General features: G+C 40.8%; 1 protein-coding gene and 1 pseudogene across 1 annotated transcript; both read right to left on the minus strand.

Moving 5' to 3' along the window:
• Positions 1 to 2,463: 2,463 nt before the first annotated feature.
• On the minus strand, positions 2,464 to 6,009 carry TUBA1B (tubulin alpha 1b). Its single transcript, XM_005896392.2, has 4 exons — positions 5,850 to 6,009; positions 4,273 to 4,495; positions 3,981 to 4,129; positions 2,464 to 3,619 (listed from the first exon to the last, which is right to left on the minus strand). Exons 1-4 carry the CDS (start codon positions 5,850 to 5,852, stop codon positions 2,639 to 2,641), a joined length of 1,356 nt encoding a protein of 451 aa, XP_005896454.2. The 5' UTR covers positions 5,853 to 6,009; the 3' UTR covers positions 2,464 to 2,638.
• LOC102278160 (10 kDa heat shock protein, mitochondrial-like) lies at positions 5,968 to 13,998 on the minus strand (annotated as a pseudogene).
• Positions 13,999 to 25,177: the final 11,179 nt, after the last annotated feature.

The following is a 25,177-nucleotide window of genomic DNA, read 5'->3' on the forward strand; positions in this document are numbered from 1 at the left end:
TCCCCCACCCCACCCCCCACACACAAAGGAATGCTTGATGGCATTTTCTGGTTGGCTCAGCATTTCATTATAGCCATTTCCCACCTCCCACTCCAATGTCCCACACTTAGTATCTCACAGTACCAAAAGCTTTGACTACTAGTACCTACTAGTTATCTTGATTTATGTGATGATTGGGAACAGACAGGACAGAAGGAAATACTGAATTTGAGCAGCAACCAAATAACTAGGGTATAAGGGAGATTGGATAGTTTAGGAGGAATGTAAATAGAAGGTGGCTTATAAGGGCAACAAAGTGTGTTAATTGCTCAGTTGTGTTCAACTCTGCGACCCCGTGAGCCTGCTAGGCTCCTTTGTCCATGGGGATTCTCCAGGCAACAATACTGGAGTGGGTTGCCATGCCCTTCTTCAGGGAATCTTTCTAATCCAGGGATCAAACCCAGGTCTCCTGCATTGCAGAAGGATTCTTTACCATCTGAGCCACCAAAGGATTGCTTAAAAGGCAACCAAAGACACTGAAATTCGAGTTGGAACTATAGAAAATGGAAAACTCCTTCTCTCTAAACTACAGGTTTCCTCCCTTTTAAAAGATGAAATATTCCAAGTATCCTTCTGGGTTTTGTATATAACTCCCAACAACCCACATCTCCTACTATTGTGTAGTTTCCTCCCACACGGAATAGGACTGACACGTGTAACCAATAGGATATTGTAGAAATGAGAATGTTTCAAGATATTGCAGTTTTCGACTTGCCTTGTCCTGGATCACCCTGGACAACACCCTTGTCCTGGATGTTGTGAGGACAATGAAGCAGTCCTATGGAGAAGTCCCTGTGGTGAAGAACAAAGGCTACCTGCTAACAACCAGCACTAATTTGCCAGGCATGTGAGTGAACCCCCTTGGAAGTGAATCCTCCAGCTAAAATCAAGCATTCTGGGGAGGGAGGTGGAAAGGAGGGTCAGGATGGGGAACACATGTACACCCATGGCTGATTCATGTGAATGTATGGCAAAAACCACCACAATATTGTAATTAGCCTCCAATTAAAATTAAAAAAAATCTTAAAAAGAGAAAAAAAATAAAATCAAGCATTCAGATACTGCATCCTCAGTCAACATCTTTACTGAAATCTCGAGAAATCCTGAGTCAGAACCATACAGCTAAGGTGCTCCTGAATTCCTGACCCTCAGAAACTGCATGAGGTCATACATTTTTTAAAAATATACATATATTAAGCCACATATACATATAAGTTTTTTATATACATATTATTTTTAGGACAATAGATAATGGCATTACAAATACCTATGTACCCACCACCCAAACTGTCATAACTCTTTATTACATATCTTTTCTTAAAAATACAAACATCCACCCCCCACAAAACAAACAAAATATCCTGTGCCTGCTTTGTGCCTCAGGACTCAAAAAACAACATGGCACACCATAGTGTGTGCTTTTCCCTCCAAAACCTCCTCTGTATTGGTTTGGTTTCCCAGGATCCAGCCTCTCTCTCTCTCTCTCTCTCTCTCTCTCGTATGGCAAGCGAGAGACCTTTCAAAGGTTCTTCAGTCAGCTCTAAAGATGGCCTCCCTCAAAGTTCAACACTAATGCAAAGCCCTATCTTCATTTGGGCACTGATTTATTAGGGTTCCCATCAGTGCTATAAAGGCCGATATCTGCCTTCCCCTGGGACCTGTGGTTTCTGGCTACATTGGGTTGCTGTACTTGGCCTGTAGTGCCTCCCAAAAGAGCTCTCTAAAATGTCTGTGGATTTTATCAGGAGTTGAGAACTATGAATATTCTCTAAGTTTATAGGATTTATTGACTAGGGAAAGAACTGGCAAAATTTTACTCACCTCTATTCTCAACTTTTCAGACCTTTATAATCCATGTGCTTCCTAACTTTTAATTATATTTTCTCTAGGCAGAGGACTTAACCTCTCTTCTATAGTGGGCTTTAGATGTAGCCACACTGTATACTGGAAAGAATGTAAACTATGCCCAGTGCTACAAATTGTAACTTTGTCTTAACCTTTGCAAGTGTTGCCATTTCATCCCTCTTAAGCAGCTGCTCTTCCACAGGTGGAGGGCTTAAACAATTTCATATTGTTTTGTTGGTCAGCAGGAATTCTGATCCTACAACTTTCCTCCTTCCATCATTACAGGGTAGGAGTTTTTATCTTTCGGCTCAAATATTCCCCCAACCAAATGTTTACCTGTTCCAAAACTGGAGTACCAAAATCACTCTCATCTGAAATTTGCATCATTCCAAGGCCTCTGAGCTGGATTTCAACAAAATACTGGTTGAAGTGATGTTAACAGACCAGTTTCAGAGTACACCTTCCCACCAGATATCTAGAGCGAATTCCTTGATATTACTTCCAGTGGCAGGCTTTCAGGTATAGGAGTGAAAAGTACTTCTTGGAGAAACCAATTTAGAATAAGCACAGAACTCTATATTTTCTTTCTTAAAATCTTTACTTTTGAGACAGGACATAAGTGTTACAGACACACATGGAAAAGCAATACATGATCATAGTTGAAAGCGAAGACAATCTAGTCAGAAAGTTTTTACGCCTGTCAGCTAATGCTGAAGTTGAGTATGACATGCTGCAAGGCTCAAAGGAATGGTAATTAATATTCCTCTCCTTCTTCCTCTCCCTCTCCTTCCACAGAATCCACACCAACCTCCTCATAATCCTTCTCAAGGGCAGCCATGTCCTCACGGGCCTCAGAAAACTCTCCTTCCTCCATGCCCTCACCCACGTACCAGTGAACAAAGGCACGCTTGGCATACATCAGGTCAAATTTGTGGTCCAGGCGAGCCCAGGCCTCAGCGATGGCTGTGGTGTTGCTCAGCATGCACACAGCTCGCTGTACTTTGGCCAGGTCGCCACCAGGTACCACAGTGGGAGGCTGGTAGTTAATGCCAACCTTGAAGCCAGTGGGGCACCAGTCCACAAACTGGATGCTGCGCTTGGTCTTGATGGTGGCAATGGCAGCATTGACATCTTTGGGAACCACATCACCACGGTACAACAGGCAGCAGGCCATGTATTTCCCATGGCGAGGGTCACATTTCACCATCTGGTTGGCTGGCTCAAAGCAAGCATTGGTGATCTCTGCTACAGAAAGCTGTTCATGGTAGGCTTTCTCAGCAGAGATGACAGGGGCGTATGTGGCCAGAGGGAAGTGGATGCGGGGATAGGGCACCAGGTTGGTCTGGAACTCTGTCAGATCCACATTCAGGGCTCCATCAAACCTCAGGGAAGCAGTGATGGAGGACACTATCTGGCTAATAAGGCGGTTAAGATTTGTGTAGGTTGGGCGCTCAATGTCGAGGTTTCTACGACAGATGTCATAGATGGCCTCATTGTCTACCATGAAGGCACAATCAGAGTGCTCCAGGGTGGTGTGGGTGGTGAGGATGGAGTTGTAGGGCTCAACGACAGCTGTGGAAACCTGGGGGGCTGGGTAAATGGAGAACTCCAGCTTGGACTTCTTGCCATAATCGACAGAGAGGCGTTCCATCAGCAGGGAGGTGAACCCAGAACCAGTTCCCCCACCAAAGCTGTGGAAAACCAAGAAGCCTTGAAGACCTGTGCATTGGTCAGCCTGTTAAAAGAGGAATAGAAAAAACATAGTTATTGTTCTTTCTGATGTCATCATAGTAAAGACTTCTACTTTTCATATTAATCCCAAAAAGATTGTATTTTGACATGAAACGCTTAAAAAAAAAAAAAGTAAATCTTCCCTAAATTACTCAGCATTTTATTAAAATTATCTTCATAAATATTTATCAAGTGACATCAAATAGTCCATATTTTAGTTGAACTTTTAAAAAACTATAAAGGAATAATTAACCTCACTCTTAATTGCATTTCAGTTGTTTTTGAAAAAAAAAAAAAAAAAAAAGCATATTTCAAAAATCTCTCTTTGGTTCATTAATTTACTTTATTCTTGAGAATACACATACCAGTTTCCGAATTCGGTCCAAGACGAGGTCAATGATCTCCTTGCCAATGGTGTAGTGACCCCGGGCATAGTTATTGGCGGCATCTTCTTTGCCTGTGATGAGCTGCTCAGGGTGGAAGAGCTGGCGGTAGGTGCCAGTGCGAACCTCATCTGGAAAAGGAAAATGAAGCAGCCACCCATCATTAACAACCCACACAAGTCTGCTCCACCCCAGGCTATCAGTGAAGCCCACAGGACACACCTCCTGTCCCAGACCTCCAGGATTCTCATCGAAGCTACTGAGGTCAACTCACCAATGACTGTGGGTTCCAGGTCTACAAACACTGCCCTGGGCACATGCTTGCCAGCCCCTGTCTCACTGAAGAAGGTGTTGAAGGAGTCGTCTCCTCCCCCAATAGTCTTGTCACTTGGCATCTGGCCATCGGGCTGAATGCCGTGTTCCAGGCAGTAGAGCTCCCAGCAGGCATTGCCGATCTGGACACCAGCCTGGCCAACGTGGATGGAGATGCACTCACGCTGTGAGAGAGGGAAAAAAACCGCATTAAAACACACACACAAAACCCACAAGACATTTAACAAAAATGCTAAATGTTTATGGAAACCTAATCTTAAATTTCCTTCTAAAATGGAGTGCTTTTTAAAAAAAATCTAGGGTAGAAGGGCTATAATTCTGATGTACATTGCTTTTAATTAATTTCCTTTCCCCGTCTAAATCGGGAAGGCCTCCTTCTAGACCAAGAACAGAGCTTAGTCATTGCTTCCTCCTTTGAGGATCAAGATAAAGAGGAGGTCATCCATTTAGCGCCCAGAGCCCAGAATGCCATTCTAGAGTAGGTGGCCAGATTTCCGGGCAGCTCCCAGCACAGGAAGCACGTGGCCAGAGCAGTGCAGAGGAAATGCCTGGCCACAGGGACGAGGGGGTGGGGCTCTGCGGCAAAGGATGAATGAGCAATTCAGGGCGCGCGCGCCCGCGCCCCTCTGCGGTTCGCGGAATCGCGCAGCTGCAGAAACTCTTAAAAGCCACGTCTGCAGAGGCGCAGCCATGGCCGACCATCTTCGCTTCGTGCAGGCGTGAAGCTCAGTTCAGCATCTCCACACCTGTCACGACGCAGCAGGGGATTATTGGAGACCCAGATCCGATTTCTATTCCCTCAAAACCCCCACCGCCACCACCTGCTCCCACACGCATTCCTAAAACAGCGGAGGGAAGGGAGAGACAGATGGCCTTTACAGGCTGCTGAGAGCTAGTTGTCTTAAGATATTGGTGCAGTGCAGCACATCGATAAGGAGTCCTCCACATTCACCTTACTCCTTATTTTTTAAAGGAGAACTCAGGGTAACAGGAAACAGGCCCTCCAGTCATAGACCTGCAGCGCCCCAGCGCGCACGCGCGTACCGCAGTGGCGGGCTCCCGGCCACTCCCAGGCGGGAAGGTAACGGTCGCGCGTGCGCAGTTCCTTCCCGCCTCCGGTTTTCATGCTGAGGAGGAAGTGAGGGCGGGGAGAGCCCGCGCGCGCGCTCGCTAAAGGCTGGGGAGAATGTAAGAGGGGGATGGGAATGCGCGGGAAAAGACTGCAGGGTCTTGGGGGCGCCAAGCCCAGAAGCTAGGGCTAAATGAGAGCGCTAACCATGGTGAAGGAGAACCAGTGCCCCGCCATCCCGTTCTACACTCTCAGAAGAAAAGGCGGTGGCCCCCTTCCTCCTGGGCCCCAGCCTTTCTCCACAAATCGAGGTCTATCTACTCTCACCCTCGGCTCCCGCCTCGCTCTTCGCCCTCCAAATGGACAGCGGTGGGGCCAGCCCTGTCCAGCTAGAAGCCCTTAGCGATCCCCTGGCTCGTTTTCCCTAGCGAAGTCGACGGTCTACTCACCATGGTGGCTACGGGTCAGCAGGCGCAGGCAACAGGAGTAGACACGGGTCCCGGTTACTGTCCCCGACAAGCTAAGAGTCGAGGTAAGTAACGCACTGGAGCGGGGGCGGTGCGGGAGCTACTTAAGTAGCAGTCCGGGGCGGGGCGGGCGGGCAAAGGCGGTGCCGTGGCCGCAGGCCCCTCCTCCGCCCGAGCGCACCCACTGGGCGCCCGGCTCAGCAGCCGCAGAGGCGGGTTCCTGGCCCCGAGCGGCCTCCCCGCGCCCGCCGTGCGGGGCGGGGTCCGCCGCGCCTGCGGATCGCGAGCTCCGGTGCTGCAGTCTTTGGCGCATGGCTGCAGGAGCCTGGGCGGGGGTGACGATGGGGGTGGGGCGCAGGTTTGGAAGAAACCAACACGGGAATGAGGGCTCGATTGCCGTTATTTTGGGCGAATCTTAAGATTTAAAAAGTCTACACAGTTTTAAACATGTAGAAATGCAGAAATGAAATGCAGAAACTTCTGGTCCAGATAGCTCAGCTGGTTATTTCCACGTTGTCATCATTTGTCAATGAGTTTTGTTTTTCTCTTCCTAGTTTCTTTAAAATGGCAGTACAGAATGCATTTATCTGATAAAGTGGAGGAGCAAGGTTTAGAAAAAATTGAATAGTTTTACTTGGTTTACTTGTTCTTTAAACTAAAGGCCCCAAATAGTATTTCAGTCATTTAAAGAGTAAGCACCTAAGCACTGAACAACTGAGCTGTTAAAAGGGTAGGGTAGGCCCCATTTTCAGACGGAAACCAATCAACTTTATCAAACAGCTCTAGGGCCTTTTAGAACGAGAGATTTAAAGACACATCTCAAAGTTGGTAGCCGAATTGAAGAAGTAAGGACAGAAGCTTGGGGAGAGAGGAAATTGTTTGACTACCAAAGATGTTAAGAGGTAGAGATTCCTTGGACTAGAGTTTTGTTTTGTTGTTGTTGTTTTTTGCGGGGGGCGGGGCGGGTTGCTGCGGTGGGTCATCCTTGCTGTATGCGGGTTTTCTCTAGTTGCGGCAATGGGAGGCTACTCTCTAGTTGCGGGCCACAGGCTTCTCATTGCTGTGGCTTCTCTTGGGGACTGCGGGCTCTAAGGCGTGAGGGCTTTAGTAGTTGTGGCTTTCGGGCTCTGGGGAGTTGGGGGACTCAGTAATTACTGGCAATTGGGCTCAGCGACTCTGAGGAATGTGCGATCTTCCCAGACCAGGGATCAAACTCATGTCCCCTGCATTGGCGGGCAGTTCTTAACCACTGAATCACCAGGGAAACCCTAGAGTTTTATAAAACCTTTTTTTTTTAAATTGACGTACAATGTAATTGACATACAAAGTTACATTACTTTCGAGTGTACATTGTTGCATTACTTTCAAGTGTACAACATTGTGATTTTACATTTATATACATTGTCACTCTTAAAACAACCAGTTATTTAAGCAGCAAGATGGGTTTATTTAGGAACAGAAGAGAATCACAATTTGGGACAGGCAAGTTATGGGGAGTCAGCCAAATCCAGAGAACAAAGGAGAGTGCTTTTATTTGATTTTAAGAGGAAACTGTAGGGGGACTGTTTGAAGAAAACTTCATGGAGAAGAATGAGAGTTCAAGATTGCTGCCATTTCTCACTGGCTGTAAGTGGTGGTTATAGTTGTTGGGACAGGGAGGGATCTGCCTTCCTTTTTATAAAAGCAGGAGATGAAATACCTGTGTTAAAATGTCCTCTCTCATACCTTAAGAAAAGTAAGATTCTTATCTTCCTTCTCCCTGCTGGTTATGCAGACTGCAACTGGTGCTACATGTACTGAGAGTCCTTCCTCCTTCAGGGCTTCCTGACTCCATTTAAAATGAAGTTTCCCTTATTTATGTTCACATTTACCCCTTTTGATCAAGATCTTTCCTCAAAAGCATTGCTGATCAATGCAGATGTAATGTAAAGAAGGCTTAGTATTATTTATTTGAAAGTGCTTTCCATGTAATTTAACATATCAAATAAACCTAATTACTCTAATATCTTTCTTTTTATAAGGAGAGAGAACAGGTCTTTTGAGATGCTCCAGGGCTCCTCTGGGAAAATGCCAGTTAGTCTAAGGACAAAAAGTCTTAATTTAGAATTTGATTTTAGTAATGTTTGTCAAAAATATTAGAAGGTTCAGACACTTAACTAAATAGGATCACAGATAATTATGAAATAATCTTTAAATATTCATTTTACCCAAGTGGTAAAAAGATTTCAAAAGCAATTGTAGAAGGTTACATAGCTGCAAGAAGCTTTAGCTCTTTTACAAGTTGATTTTGGCAAGGGATCTTCTACAGCAATCTGTATTTTTAAGAATGTCTTTTTTCCCTCATAAATCCAGTTTTATTAGTTCAAATATTGTCTTCTCAAAAACTTACAAAGCTTATCTAGAGAAGAAATGATGCAAGGCAATAGTTACAGAGTAACTTCAGGTTTATTCTTGGAGGAGAGCATATTTACCTATATTTGTTTGTGAAGTTGCTTCTTGTGTCTGACTGTTTGTGACCATATGGACTTTAGCTCACCAAGCTCCTCTGTCCAGGGTATTCTCCAAGCAAGAATACTGGAGTGGGTTGCCATACCCTTCTTCCTGACCCAGGGATCTTCCTGACCCAGGGATGGAACCCTTGTCTCTTAGATCTGCATTGACAGTTGGGTTCTTTACCACTAGAGCCACCTGGGAAGCCCCATAGGTAAATATGCATTACATTAAATGATTATAAACTCCTACATAATATAGTTAAAATAAGTCATATGCTTTTTGGAAATTACAGTGTAGTTTCATTCTGAAATAGCTCTGCTATACTGGGAATGATAGAACAGGGAGGGGCAACAGGATCCCCATGTTATTGCTGGAAAGGGTTGTTCTAATATGAGTAGGCAGAATAAAAGTTTGAAAGGTGGGACAACAATTTCTAAACTGATGGCAGATTTACAAATATCTGGGAAGCTACCAGCAGAATTCATCAGCCTTGCAAGTAGTTGTAAGAAATGGAGGATGTTCTTTTAAAGAAGGACTGCTGCTTGGCTGTAAGTCTGAAAAGACAAGGCAACAAAGTATGAGCCTACCAGAGAGTGACTACAGCCTTGAGCTGTCATCTGCATATGTATAAGGCAGCAAGAGGGGTGGTTCTTGTTTGGCCTTTTCAGCTGGCTACATAGACCCTTTTTGTTGCTTAATTTACTGTGGCATAAGAACAGCAACATTCAAATGAGTTGGATGATTTCACAGTAAGAAATGAAGTGTATTTATGGCCCAGCACATACTTACATATATAAAGCCATGTAAGTAACTGAAATGAAAGTTTAATAAGCTGACATGTATTTCCTATGTTTAGTATATGCCATGCATGTATTCTGGTTTACATTTTATGAAATTATTCTCTTTTATTTATAGATAATAAATGTAACTATCTATAAATTATAGATAAATTGAAGACACATAGTGTCCATTTGTCTATACAGATAAATATAGATTATATATATATTTTATATTTAAATACATGCTAATCTTAATTAACCAATGTTCCATAATCGCCGTTTGAAGAAATAAGGAAATTACAGTAAATCCTCCCACAGTGGTAGGAGAAAACTTTGATGGGCATTCCACTGTTTCTTAGCTTCCAAAGGGGTGCTTGTTGCTTTGCCTTCATTTTCTCAGTATCATTCCACATAGTTTGTGCAGTTAATTTATGCTTATTACTCTAAATGTTTGACACTTTCTCTTTGATTAATTTTGTATTCTCAGTTCTTTTTCTGACCTTTTAAACTGTTTGTAATCTTTGCTTCCCACTGAAAACTAGAAAGCAAATTGTTAACTGTTTATCATATATGAGTATCCTGCAGTAGATTAGCAAACTTACAAACACATTTATAATTTTTATTTATTTATTTGTGGCTGTGCTAGGTCTTCTTTGCTGTGTGCAGGCTTTCTTTCCAGTTGCAGTGCAAGAGCTTCTTATTGTGTTAGCTTCTCTTGTTGTGGAGCACAGGCTCTAGGGTTCGTGGGCTTCAGTAGTTGTGGCTTGCAGGCTCTAAAGTGCAAGCTCAGTGGTTAGTTGCCTTGTGGCAGGTGTCCTGAACTGGGGATCACACCCTCATCGCCTGCATTGGCAGGCAGATTCTTAACCACTTGACACCAGGGATGCCCATATATACATTTATAAATGCTTCCTCATAATAAAATTTTTCAGTATGGCATAAAACATTTGTTACTGGACCTAAATATTTTTTGTCTCTGTAAAAATTAAATAACCCAAAGTAGCTACATTTATGTTTGCCATTTAATGTTTATTTTAGTTGGAAATGATTAGATGATTTAGATATTCAATGGAAATCCATTATTTTGTTTAGCTCAGTATAAACTTTTATTTTCATGTAAAATAAGTTGTTTTTAACAGTGATGCTTGGATTAGATGTTAAACAGCTAAACATCATCTTAGGTTTTTGTTTTGTCTTTTGCTGTTGACAAATTCTGTAACAGAAATAGCATGAGGAAGAGGAGAAGGGGACAACAGAGGATGAGATGGGTGGATGGCATCACCAACTCGATGGACATGAGTTTAACAAGCTCTGGAAGTTGGTGATGGACAGGGAAGCCTGGCGTGCTGCAGTCCATGGGGTCGCAGAGTCGAACATGACTGATCGACTGAACTGAACTGAACAAAAATGGTAAACATAGACTGTAAAAATTCATAGTTCATATTGAATGATTTTCTTATTCAGATTTGTTGAAAGCTTTATCAAGTCAGAATAAGAAAAAATATATATATGTAAATTTTTTTTGCCACTCCATGAGGCATTTGGGGTCCTAGTTCCCCAACCAGGGATTAAACCTGTGCCCCCTGCAGTGGAAGCACAGAGTCCCAACCACTGGACCACCAGGGAAGTCCCTCTAATAATTATTCTTGTAGTCATAAACCTTTAAAATGGTTTTCAAGTCAAAATCCAAATTTGTGCACGTGTCCCAAACAGGGTCATAGGAGATAGGAATATATTTGAATATTGTCTCACTTTTCTTAAAAGAAGATGGAAAATAATTAGCTTGACTGGAAAGATGAGTGTTAGCGAACCACACTGCTGAACTCCATTTTGCTGTCTGCTCTGGATGAAAGCCATTTGAAAGCAGACACCTCCCTCCTCCGAGCTCTGCAGAACCTTAGAGCGTTCATTGCAGAAAATTTCTCCTGCAGGCCCATATGTTTCCCCAGATACCTTTCTAAAATCATTAGCTTTGCTAACCTTTTAATCTGTGAATTCCCCTGCTGTGAATGAGGAAGTATTTGAGGTTTTTTTTTTTTAAAGATCCCTGATAATACCTTAGATTTCAGAGAGAGTAGCAGAGCCATAAGAGACCTTTAAATATAATCTAGTCTGGTATCTTTATGCCAGAAAAATGTTGAATAATGCTAAGGTGGTTTATATTGCTACCTTTTAGTATCTAAGAGGAAAGGCTGACTTTTTTTCTTCTTTTTCGCTCATACCAAATTTCAATTCAGTTCCGTCGCACAGTCGTGTCCACCTCTTTGCGACCTCATGGATTATAGCATGCCAGGCTTCCCTGTCCATCATCAACTCCTGGAGCTTGTTCAAACTCATGTCCATTGAGTCGGTGATGCCATCCAACCATCTCAACCTCTGTCGTCCCCTTCTCTTCCTGTCTTCAATCTTTCCCAGCATCAGTGTCTTTTCCAATGAGTCAGCTCTTCACATCAGGTGGCCAAAATATCGGAACTTCAGCTTTCACCATCAGTCCTTCCAATGAATATTCAGGACTGATTTCCTTTAGGATGGACTGGTTTGATCTCCTTGCAGTCCAAGAGACTCTCAAGAGTCTTCTCCAACACCACAGTTCAAAAGCATCAATTCTTCAGCACTGGAGCCTCGTGGGCTGCCGTCTATGGGGTCGCACAGAGTTGGACATGACTGAAGCGACTTAGCAATAGCAGCAGCAGCTTGCTTTATGGTCCAACTCTCACATCCATACATGTCTACTGGAAAAACCATAGCTTTGACTAGACGGACCTTTGTTGACAGAGTAATGTCTCTGCTTTTTAACATGCTGTCTAGGTTGATCATAGCTTTTCTTCCAAGGAGCAAGCATCTTTTAATTTCATGGCTTCAGTCACCATCTGCAGTGATTTTGGAGCCCCCCAAAAATAAAGTCTGTCACTGTTTCCACTGTTTCCCCATCTATTTGCCATGAAGTGGTGGGACCGGATGCCATGATCTTAGTTTTCTGAATGCTGAGTTTTTTTTTTTTTTTTTTTCTGGCTGTGCTGGATCTTAGCTGCAGTGTGTGGGTTTCTCATTATGGTGGCTTCTCTTGTTATGAAGCATGGTAGGACCCAGGCCAGAGCTGGGCTCAGTAGTTGTGGCATATGGGCTTAGTTGCTCTGTGGGACATGGGATCTTCCTGGGTCAGGGATTGAACCTGTGTCTCCTGCATTGGCAGGCAGATTCTTATCTGCTTTACCACCAGGGAAGTCCCTGAATGTTGAGTTTTAAGCCAGCTTTTTCACTTTCCTCTTTCATCAAGAGACTCTTTAGTTCTTCTTCACTTTCTGCCATAAGGGTGGTGTCATCTGCATATCTGAGGCTATTGATATTTCTCCCAACAATCTTGATTCTAGCTTGTGCTTCATCCAGCCTGGCATTTCACATGATATACTCTGCATTGAAGTTAAATAAGCGAGGTGACAATATACAGCCTTGATGTACTCCTTTCCCAATTTGGAACCAGTCTGTTGTTCCGTGTCCGGTTCCATCTGTTGCTTCTTGACCTGCATACAGATTTCTCAGGAGGCAGGTAAGGTAGTCTGGTATTCCCATCTCCTGAAGAATTTTCCACAGTCTGTTGTGATCCACACAATCAAAGACTTTGGCGTACATAGCTCTATTTGTTTATATTATATATAGATATGTATACTTTGTCTATATTTAACAACTGAATAGTAGTTATCTATCACTTGAATATAAACAGTATTATCCACTGTCTTAACTTTTTAACTGATTTTGTAGGTCTTTTTGTCAGAGTGTTTCAGGACCTGTAACTATTTGGTCTGAATCTGATATAGTGGGAAAACCCTGTGTTGCTATTTGAATCTCCTTTCTTTGCTACTTAATATCCGGGCCATTTGCTACTTTCTAACAGTCGGTAATGGGTGTTTTTTTGTTTTTTTAAGTCAGTAACATTTTTGATAGTTCCATATTTGGTTTAGACACAAAACTTTACAAAGTATTTTGTTCATTTTACCAATCCTATAATGAAAGACAAAAATAATAAATAGAAACAAGTTTCTAAGCATCAACTATTTTCAAACACTTGACTTTTTATTCTTTGTGTTACAATGTTATAAATTTATATATGGCATTTTGTGTATTTTTCCCCCCACAGATAGATGTATAGGGGAGAGAAAATTGACTTTGATTTCAGATAGTACTAATTTCAATTCTGACTATCAGTTAATAGTGGTATGACTTTACACTCATTATTATCTTTCTCAAGCTTCATTTATGAATGGAAATGAGTATTACCTTTGGAGTCATTTTTTGTTTGGAGTTGTTGTCTGTTTGTTTTGGAAATGTTTAAATCAGTGCAATGAAACTGAATTTTAGAGACACTGGATGTCATTAATTTGGATATCATTAGTTTATTATAAAAGGAAAGCATAGAAATTATTTACATGAAAGATTTCAAAACTTCCCTGGGATTGGCAGCTTCACGTGGTGCCATCTCAATAGTAATTTATTTCCGTTTACTTATTTTCCAAGAATGTCATCATCTCTAATAAGAAATAATTCTTACTGTCTAGAACCACTTTAATGCCTCCATATTCTAGAGGAAGAATTAACTCTAACTTTATCTCCAACTTTCACAGGAGCTGGTTTTCTTTAGAGCCCCATCCAACAGCTACTACTATTGCTTGAAATACTTTTCCTTGAGGTTTTTCTGGAAGCATAATGCCTCCTTTGGTTACAGTTTCAGTTGTGCTTATTTCAACTAAAATTGGCCAAAGAAAGGAAGAAACTTTCTAAATCCCTGTGATGCCTTGAGCAGCCCCCATTGTGATTAGTACTCTGTGCTTCTGCTACGAGAAGAGACTCACAGTTGAAATCATCTTTTTAACATGCTGTCATGTTCAGTTCCACTAGCAAATTCTATCAGCTTTACCATCAAAATATGCACATTACTTTTTATCACATCGCCTGATTTTGTAGCATTTATAGCATATGAAATTACCTTGTTTGTATATTTATGTTTAAAATTTCTCCTTAATTAAAATGCAAGCTCCATGTCTGTTTTCGTGGAAATCAATTTTGATTGCTGTCTCTGAAACCACTTTTTTTCTCTTATTTGTTGCCAAGATAAACTCCCCTCTTTTTTTAAAGGGTATGCATGTGTTCAATCCCAGGGATTGAGGGAACCCTGTTTCGCTTTGCCAGATGCTTGCTTTCTCAGTCTCCTTCATAACTGGACCCAGTTCTGGCCAAAGCAACATAAAAGGAAGTCTGCTAGGGTGTTTCTGGGAATGACTTTTCTCCCTGATCAAAAAAGATTGCAACTTGAGGAAAGCCCTCTTGTTTCACTCCTATCCCTTGCTTTCAGCTTTTGGAAATATTCTGTGAAGGTATGCCTGAAGCCAATTTAAGACCTTGAGGGTCTTAATGTAAACAGAATCAGAGATGCCAACTGGTGCTCTAACACTGTGAAGCTGCTTAGCCAATCGTAAAGCCACTTTTCTTCAGATTTATTACTACATAGTAGGTGCTTAATATGAAATTTGTTGTTGAAATGTTGAACTTGGTAATTGAACGAACACAAGGTGTGAAGAAAACTGAGAAATGAAGATTAGTTTTCCGGTTTTTGGTTTAAGTAACTGGTTGAATGGTGGTATTTTTCAATGAGATCAGAATCCTGAAGGAAGAAGTGGGTGGGAACTGAAGATGGGACAGAGGAGAAGCTAACAGTTCAGTGTTTGACACATTTTGAGGTTTAAGTATCTGTGGTACATGTACTTGGAGATATTCATCAGTCAGTCATATATGCAGGTACAAAGAGAGAAGAGAGAGATACAGATTTGAAAAGTTTTCAACATAAAGATGATAAATAAGCCATGAGGATGATTAAGACCAGTCAGGGGAATATATAGAGCTAGGAGAGTCATGGTCTTTTTTTTCTTTTTTTTTCTTTCCTTTAATATTTATTTACTTGACTGTACCAGGCCAAAGACTATTCTAACTACTGCACAATTGCACTCATCTCACATGCTAGCAAAATAATGCTCAAAATTCTCCAAGTCAGGCTTGAAAAGTATGTGAACCGAGAACTTCCAGATATTCAAGCTGGATTTAGAAAAGGCAGAGGAACCAGAGATCAAATTCCCAGCATCCATTAGATCATAGAAAAAGTAAGGGAATTCCAGAAAAACATCTACTTCTGCTTCATTGACTACACTAAAGCCTTTGACTGTGTGGATCACAACAAAGTGTGGAAATTCTTCAGGAGATGGGAATACCAGACCACCTTACCTGCCTCTTGAGAAATTTGTATGCAGGTCAAGAAGCAACAGTTAGAACCAAACATGGAACAACAGACTGGTTCTATATTGGGAAAGAGTATGTCAAGGCTGTATATTGTCACCTTGCTGATTTAACTTCTATGCAGAGTACTTCATGTGAAATGCTAGGCTGGATGAAGCACAAGCTGGAATCAAGATTGCTGGGAGAAATATCAATAGCCTCAGATATGCAGATGACACCAACCTTATGGCAGAAAGTGAAGAAGAACTAAAGAGCCTCTTGATGAAAGTGAAAGAGGAGAGTGAAAAATCTGGCTTAAAACTCAACATTCAGAAAACAAAGATCATGGCATCTGATCCCATCACTTCATGGCAAATAGATGAGGAAACAATGGAAACAGTGACAGACTTTATTTTGGGGGGCTCTAAAATCACTGCAGATGGTGACTGCAGCCATGAAATTAAAAGACACTTGCTCCTTGGAAGACAAGCTATGACCAACCTGGATAGCAGATTAAAATGTAGAGACATTACTTTGCTGACAAATGTCCATCTAGTCAAAGCTATGGTTTTTCCAGTAGTCATGTATGGATGTGAGAGTTGGACTATAAAGAAAGATGAGTGCTGAAGAATTGATGCTTTTGAACTATGGTGTTGGAGAAGACTCTTGAGAGTCTCTTGGACTGCAAGGAGATCAAACCAGTCCATCCTAAAGGACATCAGTCCTGAATATTCATTGGAAGGACTGATGGTGAAAGCTGAAGTTCCGATATTTTGGCCACCTGATGTGAAGAACTGACTCATTGGAAAAGACCCTGATGCTGGGAAAGATTGAAGACAGGAAGAGAAGGGGACGACAGAGGTTGAGATGATTGGATGGCATCACTGACTTGATGGACATGAGTTTGAGCAAGCTCCAGGAGTTGATGATGGACAGGGAAGCCTGGCGTGCTGCAGTCTATGGGATCGCAAAGAGTTGGACATGACTGAGTGACTGAACTGAGTTGGGTCTTAGTTGTGGCACATGAGATCTTTGACCACTGTTGTGGCATGCAGGATCTTTAGTAGTGGCTTTCAAACTTTTAGTTGTGATATGTGGGATCTAGTTCCCTGACCAGGGATTGAACCTGGGCCCCCTGCATTTGGAATATAAAGTCTTAGCCACTGGACCAGCAGGGAAGTCCTGAGAGTTGTGGTCTTAATAGAGAACCTAGCTTTAGTAGGGAATCTGAAGAATGATCATATTTGAAGTAGAGAAAAGGGTCTTCTAAAAGGAGTCTGGGAAGCAATGATGAGAGAGGGATAACTAGGGGAGTTTCACAATCCAAGGAGAGAGTTGCAAGACAGAGAAGTGGCAAAATGTCAAATGCTGCAGAGAAGTTAATTAAAGACTGGAAAGTGTACATTGTGTGCTTGTAGAAAACCATGTGGTTTCTGTTTTTATTTATTTATGGGATAAATATATATTGAGAGCATATGATGGCGGGTACTCCTTTTAAGTGTTAGGTAGTTATAACCTGGGCTTTCCAGGTGGTTCAGTGGGTAAAGAATCCACCTCCCAATGCAGGAGACATAAGAGACAAAGGTTAGATCCCTGGGTCAGGAAGATCCCCTGGAAAAGGAAATGGCAACCCAGTCCAGTGTTCTTGCCTGGAAAATCCCATGGACAGAGGAGCCTAGTGGGCTACAGTCCAGGGGTAGCCCAGAGGGTCACAAAGAGTCGGACATGCTAAGGTAACTGAGCATGAAGCACACAGATAAAACAATGTATAAAATGTCCTTTCTTCATGGAGTTTATATTCTAAGAAGGAGAAAGAAAATGAACATATAGCAAAGAGATGAAATATGTTAGGTACTAGTAGGTGCTGTGAAGAAAAGTAAGTCTGGAAAAGAAATTGAAGTTACAGAAGGGTGCTATTTTATTTTAGTTTTTTGAGGAGTGCTATTTTAGTTAGAGTGATTTGAGAAGGCCTCTCTGAGGACATAGTTATTTCAACAAAGACCTGGATGAAATAACAGAGTGGGCATTTCAAGCAAAGGGAACATCAGGTACATAAGCTCTGATGTTAAACGTGTACATCATTTTTAAGCATCGATAAAGTCAATGATATCAGAGCAGAGTAAATAAGGAGGAGAGTGTTATGAAATGAGGTCAGAGAAGTAGCCATGTAAATAGTCTAGATCATGTTAGGGTCTTTCATACTAGCTGAAGAAAGACTATGTTTTTATTCTAAAAATGATGGGAAGCCATTACATAGCTTTGAGCAAAGATATGACATATTCTGCCTTATCTTAAAAGGCTTATTCTGGTTGTTGTGAGAATAAACTATAGGGAGTTAATAGTGGAGTAAAGAATAGGAGCTGGAAAGGGATTGCAATAACTCAGATAAAAGATTGCTTGGACCAGTGGACCAGTCAGTGGGGGAGGTGGTAGAAAGTGGTGGGTTTCTGGATATATTTTCAAGGTGATGGTGACTGGATTTATTAATGTACTGGATGAGGGTGAGAAAGAAAGAGAGACACCAATCATGACTCCAAAGGTTTGGGCCTGAGCAACACTGGGGAATACTGAAGAAGGAATAGGTATAGGGAAATGGAAGGAATCAAAAGATCAGTTTTGGATGTTAAGTTTGAGATGCAGTATAGACAATGATTAGGCAAAAGGCTAAATTGCGGAGAAGTCACATTGGAGATAAGTTTAGGAATCATCAGAATAGAAACTGGATGAGGTCACCGAGGAAGAAAGTATAGATTAAAAGAGGTCCCAGGACTAAATCCTGGAGCACTCCAGCTTTTAAAGATTAGAAAGAGGATCCAGTAGTTGAAAGTGATAAGGACCAGATAGTGGTGTAGAAAGAAAATCATGAAGAATGTGGTGTTCTGGAAATCAAATGAACTAAGTGTTTCAAGCAGGAAAGTGATAACCATGTCAATTTTTTTTCTGGGAATCTGGGTTAGATGAAGTCTCAGAACCAGCTAGAAGATGTGGCATTGTGGAGGTCACTGGTGACTTGGGCAAGAGTGGCTTCAGTGGAAGGAATGGTAGGGATGAATGTAGGACTAATTGGGATGGGTTCAAGAGAGAATGCAAGGCGAGGAAGTGGAGAAAATGGAATAAAAATCTTTTTTTTTTTTTTTTTTGAGGAATTTTGCTTTAAGAAAGCAAAGGGTTATATAGCTGGGATAGCTGGATAGGGATATTCAATAAGGAGAGATTTAAAAAAACATATTTTAGCATGTTTGTTTGCTAACGAGAATAAACAAAAGAGAGGGAAAACTGATGGTGTGGAGAAAAGGGGATAGTTTAAGGAGCCAAGTTTTAAGTAGTGAAATGGGTGCATGACTGGAGGGGCTAGCCCTGGAGAGAAAGGACTTTGATAGTTCATCCACTGACTTGGGGGGAAACCAGAGTATATGAATTTGGATTCAGGTTGGCAGTTAGATTTGGTGGTGGGAATAAGTGGAATTTTTCCTCTAATTGCTTCTTTTCTCTCCCCTACCCAGTGAAATAAGAGAAGAGGTAATTTGTCCTTATTCTCCCCTCATTTCTTTATAAGAACAGAACCCTGATTTTGTTGAGAGCAGGGTGCTGAGCTTCTGTTCCAACTATTTCATGGACATCCATGTGACTAAATTCTGGTAAGTTATTAGTGGAAGTGGTTTGATGAGGTTTCTGAGAAACAGGATTAACTGAGCTGTTATATGTCTTTGCCCTTTGTCTTTGTCTTACCTAGAATGTGAACATGATGACTGGAGTTCTAGCGACCATCTATGATAAAATAATCTTAAGCCATTGCTAAGGACAGAGGAAGTTAGACTCTAGGTCCCCGATTACATTGTGGAGCTGCCCCACAAACCCTGGATTGCCTACCTCGGGACTTCTCATTATGGTAGAAAATAAAACAATTTATTTACACTTTACTAATTTTTTTCCTCCCTCCCCCTTTTTTGGGTGTGTGTGTGTCTGTTATTTGCAGCTGCTTGTAATTCATAACTGATGTGGTGGTAGGACCATGTGGAATTTTCCTTCTTAATTTATTTTCCTTTTCTTTTTTAAAAAATAAAATAAGAGGAGAGAGGTCATTGGCTGTCTGAGGATTGGAGAGGGAGTGTTGGAAGTTTGAGGAGAGAAAATGTATAAATTAGTCATCTGTGAGAGTGGAAGAGTAAATTAACTAGGGAAATAGAGTAGAATTTTCAGGTATTGTTGAAGGTATAGTAGGGTTTTTAGGCATTTGTAGTTGTAAGTATAAAGTGAAATCAGTCATCCTGCTTATATTTTTCTCTAGTCAGATTCAGCTGCTTAGGTAGAGAGTTGGATTTATCTAGGAACAGTGCTTTGCTAAAACTACTAGGTCACCACTGTGAAACAGAAGACAAGGTAGAGTTGAGTCACTGGAAAGGTAGCTGAATATCTTAATGGATTTTTAAGAACATGTAATGAAAACATAGACTTGAAAACAAAACTTTAAACACATTTTTAATAGATAAAAATTTCCATGATTCAAAAATTGAAGAAATGAAAAGATATATTGAGAAGTTTTGATCCTACCTTGTGATGGTTAATTTTACATGTCAACTTGACTGGGCCACAGGATGCTAAGATAACTGGTTAAACATTATTTCTGGATGTGTCTGTGCGGGTGTTTCTGGAAGAGATAAACATTTGAATTAGTGAACTGAGTAAAAGCAGATCGCTCTCCGTAATATGGGTGGGCACCATCAAATCTGTTGAGGGCCTAAATAGAACCAAAAGGCAGAGAATGGTTGAATTCACTCTCTGCCTGACTTCTGACAGAGCTGGGATCTCCTCTTGAGCTCTGTGCTCCTGGTTCTCAGGTTTCGGATCTGAATAGGAATCTGTATCTTTGGCTCTCCAACCTTTGAACTACATCCCTGGCTTTTCTGGGTCTTCAGTTTGTAGATGGACAGTAGAGTGAGACTTCTCAGTTTCTGTAACCAATACCTTATAAACTCTCTCTCTTTCTCTCCTCAACCTCATTCCCACCTCAACACCAGTTCTGTTTCTCTAGAGAATCCTCACTAAAATATATACTCATGTGCTCAATCATCTTATTCCTCCCCTCTGTCCACTATTGATAAGCATTTGTATTTGTTGTGAATTCTTTTGGTGTTTCTTTATGAAAGTGCATATTACCAAGTGATTGATCTGTTTATTCTTATTTCATTCTGTTCTTAGATACAAAAGGGTAGTAGCAAACTATTGTGCATGCTGTTCTATACTTTGCTTTATTTTAGAAAAATTTAGTTTATTTGGCTGCACCAGGTCTTAGTTGTGGCATGCAGGATCTTTAGAACTAGTGAGATCTAGTTCCTTGACCAAGGATCAAACCCAGGCCACCTGCATTGGGAGCTCAGGGTGTTAGCCACTGGACCACCAGGCAAGTCCCCTCTACCTTGTTTTTTTTTTCACTTGTCAGTATATGCTAGATATCTTTTCCTATCAACACCTGGTGAATAGTCTCATTATTTTTATTTTTCATCTACAGAGTACTCTGTTGTCATAGGTATATCATGATTTAGTAATATTTTGAAAGCAAGGCCTTTATTTGCAGGAACTAGGTTTTGTTAAGGCTTTGTGGATTTGAAGGAACTAGTGTAGCAGGACTTCATATTTAAAGTTCCTGCCAGGATCCACAAAAATGTGAAGAATGCATGATGATGAAAAAAACCATTATCTCTCCAAAAAGAAGAAAGAATTCAACCAACAAATAGGAAGTGGTGAATCTAAGGCAGAATGATTAATGTTTAGCTGCTTATAGATTACTGTGACAAGATCCAGCGTTCTTATATCTTTCTCCACTGGGCCTTGACCCTGGCTGTTAAGGTGAGGCTGGATTAGCTGGTTGAGGAGATGTTCTAAGCATACAAAATTTGTGTTTCACTTTCTAGGGTATAGCATGGAGAACTGCAAGTCTCTAAAGAAGTACAACGTAGTGCCTGAGCAGGGAAGTAGCCACAGCTGAGGAAAGTGCCTAGGCAGACTAAAAGCAACCTTACAAATTCCTTCCCCATACCCTACCATGATGGGCAAAGCAGCTGAGAGATCCCAAGTACCCAATGGGATGTGGAAGTTCTGAGATGGCTGGCAATCTGAAAGAGACTTCAAAGTTGAGTAAAAAGGACTTAGACTAGAGGCCAAGGCAGGAACCCGATATATCAGCACAGGAAGTCTAAAGACAGGTGTGCTGAATTACAATTCAGCAAAGGCCAGCAAGGACAGAAGATAGTACAGGAGTCAGATTCCCTTCCTCCAATTTAAGAATAATACCCAAGTCCCTCTAGGAACTTAAATCACTTTAGAAAATAAGAGAAAGAGACGATAAAGAGTTTAAGTCTTGATTTTGACCAAATATTCACTTGAATGAGACTCTTGTAAATAGGAAGTAACTGATTTATCTTAAAAGTAGTATTTAAGCTTTTTTTAGTTGCTGGGGGTTTGTGAGATGATGAATTTCAGTTATAGAGAAGGGAAATCCAGATGAACTAAAAAAAAAAAAATAGACTAATGGGCATTTGGCAGAGATGTGGGAACATTTTGAAAATTTTATATGGAAAATCAAAAAAGGAGGCAGTTATGAAATTCTGAGAAATAAAAATTTGTGTGAGGAAGGAAGCATGATTGTAATACACTATTTGCTTCAGCAATGAGTAATACTTAAATAATCATAGTAGCATAAATACCAGCTTGTTTAAATTGAAACTTTGTCAGTGAGATAATAGCCAGGAAGCGAAATGTGACAAGTATAAAAGAACTAGGTTCTCAACCAATATGGTGAAAGATAAAAATGTCTAAAACTGATAAATCAAGACATTCCAGCATAGGCATATTATTTAGAAATAAGTAGGTTAATTCCAAAGGAAATAGTTAGCTGAATTGGGAGTAATTGCCTCTGGTGAAAAGGTCTAGGTTAGAGGAGGAATGAGGAAGGAAAACTGTTGTTTTAAAATAATAGTACTTGATTTGTGGTTTTCATAAATTTTTTAAATTGAAATATAATATATATATAACAACCTAAATACAGAAAATGGTGCAGCTTGTAAAAGTATAGCTTGAAAAATTAACCTAAAGTGAACAAACCTGTGTAAATTAGAGTTGAGATGAAGAATATTTCATTTTTAAACTATGTACATGTATTCTTTGATAAATCTTTAAAGTTAATAATAGTAAAGAGCTAAGATATCATAGTAAATATAATGGTAAATAATAAAGAGCTAAGATACCAGCAAAGTAATGCTCAAAATTCTCCAAAGTAGGCTTCAACAGTACGTGAACCGAGACCTTCAGATGTTCAAGCTGGATTTAGAAAAGGCAGAGGAACCAGAGATCAAATTCCCAGCATCCATTGGATCATAGAAAAAGTAAGGGAATTCCAGAAAAACATCTACTTCTGCTTCATTGACTACACTAAAGCCTTTGACTGTGTGGATCACAACAAAGTGTGGAAAATTCTTCAGGAGATGGGAATACCAGACCACCTTACCTGCCTCCTGAGAAACCTGTATGCAGGTCAAGAAGCAACAGTTAGAACCAGACATGGAACAATGGACTGGTTCCATATTGAGAAAGAAGTACATCAAGGCTGTATATTGTCACCTTGCTGATTTAACTTCTATGCAGAGTACATCATGTGAAATGCTGGGCTGGATGAAGCACAAGCTGGAATCAGGATTGCTGGGAGAAATATCAATAGCCTCAGATATGCAGATGATACCACTCTTATGGCAGAAAGCGAAGAAGAACTAAAGAGCCTTTTGATGAAAGTGAAAGAGGAGAATGAAGAAGCTAGCTTAAAACTCAACATTCAGAAAACAAAGATCATGGCATCTGATCCCATCACTTCATGGCAAATAGATGAGAAAACAATGGAAACAGTGACAGACTTTATTTTCATGGTCTCCAAAATCACTGCAGATGGTGACTGCGCATGAAGTTAAAAGCGTTTGCTCCTTGGAAGAAAAGCTATGACCAACCTAGACAGCATATTAAAAAGCAGAAACATTACTTTCCAACAAATATAAGGTCCATCTAGTCAAAGCTATGGTTTTTCCAGTAGTCATGTATGGATGTGAGAGTTGGACCATAAAGAAAGATGAGCGATGAAGAATTGATGGACTTTGGACTGTGATGTTGAAGAAGACTCTTGGGAGTCCCTTGGACTGCAAGGAGATCAAACCAATCCATCCTAAAGGAAATCAGCCCTGAATACTCATTGGAAGGACTGATGCTAAAGCTGAAGCTCCAATACTTTGGCCACCTGATGTGAAGAACTGACTCATTGGAAAAGACCTTGATGCTGGGAAAGACTGAATGCAGGAGGAGAAGGGGATGACAGAGGTTGAGATGGTTGGATGGCATCACTGACTCGATGGACATGAGTTTGAGCAACTCTAGGAGTTGGTTATGGACGGGGAAGCCTGGTGTGCTGCAATTCTCGGGGTCGCAAAGAGTCAGACGTGACTGAGGGACTGAACTGAACTGAGGATAAAGCTAGTAAGATCATCTTAATAGCTTATTTGATTAATGCAGGTACAACTTATAAACTAATGAAAATCAGTTAATGAACCTATTTGTGACTCTCTTTTTTAATTCTCTGCTGCTGCTGCTGCTGCTAAGTCGCTTCAGTCATGTCTGACTCTGTGCGACCCCATAGATGGCAGCCCACCAGGCTCTGCCATCCCTGGGATTTTTAATTCTCTAGATCATATTATAAAAGTTTTGCTATTATCCCAAGTCTTGAACGGTAAAGGTAGACTAGTAGCATAATAGTTTTCAAACACACACATACAAAACCATTGTCTCTTTATGTGATATGTCAAGAAAATTGTTATATCAGAGAAAGTCTGAAAACAGAGAGCAGAACATAGTCAAATTTAATCTTAACTAAGTCCTTCACCTTATCCGAAATACCCAGATAAAAAAATCTGTATCTAGTTTTCTGAGTAGTAAATATTCTTATCCTTCAGCTTTATAACAGAGAAAGGCAATTTATAGCATAGTGTCTAAATAAATGTAGTGCCTACATAAGTGATAATTATTCAAGCCTTGGAAGGATGAAGAGGTTTGCTCTAAAAGAGAACACCCCCTGGAAGTACTTTGTCTCATGACACCACTGTTCCCAGTGTTGTATAAAATAGTCCACTGAGACTTTTATTCATTCTGTATTAGAAAAAAATCTGGTAGGATGCCATCTCTGATATATGCTCTTTGTCTAGTGCATGATTAGATGACATGTGCACATACACACACAGAATCTTTTGTGAGTTTGATTGGAACTGCATTGAATCTATAGATTGATTTGACACGATTTCTCTGGTGGCTTGTATGGTAAAGAATCCACCTGCAATGCAGGAGACCTGAGTTTGACCCTGAGTTGGGAAGATCCCCTGGAGAAGGGAATGGCTACCCACTTCAGTATTCTTGCCTGGAGAATTCCGTGGATTGAGGAGCGTGGCAGGATGCAGTCTATGGTGGTCTCGAAGAGTCAGACACAAGACTGAGTGACTAACATTTTCACTTTTCGTATTTTATGATGTGACCATTCTACTCACAAAGTATATAATTCCATGTATTTAAGTGTGTTTTAGTGTTTTTCAATAAAGTTTTATTAAATTTGTATATTTTGCATATTTTGTATATTATCCCTAGGTACTTTTATATGTTTTTTGATACTGTTATGAACAATGTCCTTTGTAAAGTTAAAATCTCTTTTTTTGATACAGAAAAATGTAGTTGACTTTTATATCCAGCAAGTTA

Source organism: Bos mutus, chromosome 5 (assembly GCF_027580195.1).
Source record: "Bos mutus isolate GX-2022 chromosome 5, NWIPB_WYAK_1.1, whole genome shotgun sequence".
Taxonomy (NCBI): domain Eukaryota; kingdom Metazoa; phylum Chordata; class Mammalia; order Artiodactyla; family Bovidae; genus Bos; species Bos mutus.

Bases quoted from the DNA above. Each gene is read 5' to 3' on its own strand.
- TUBA1B (XM_005896392.2), bottom strand. The intron at 4,130-4,272 runs GTGAGTTGACCT...TTCCTTTTCCAG, and splicing joins CCTGGAACCCACAGTCATTG to ATGAGGTTCGCACTGGCACC. The intron at 3,620-3,980 runs GTATGTGTATTC...CTCTTTTAACAG, and splicing joins TGGACCGAATTCGGAAACTG to GCTGACCAATGCACAGGTCT.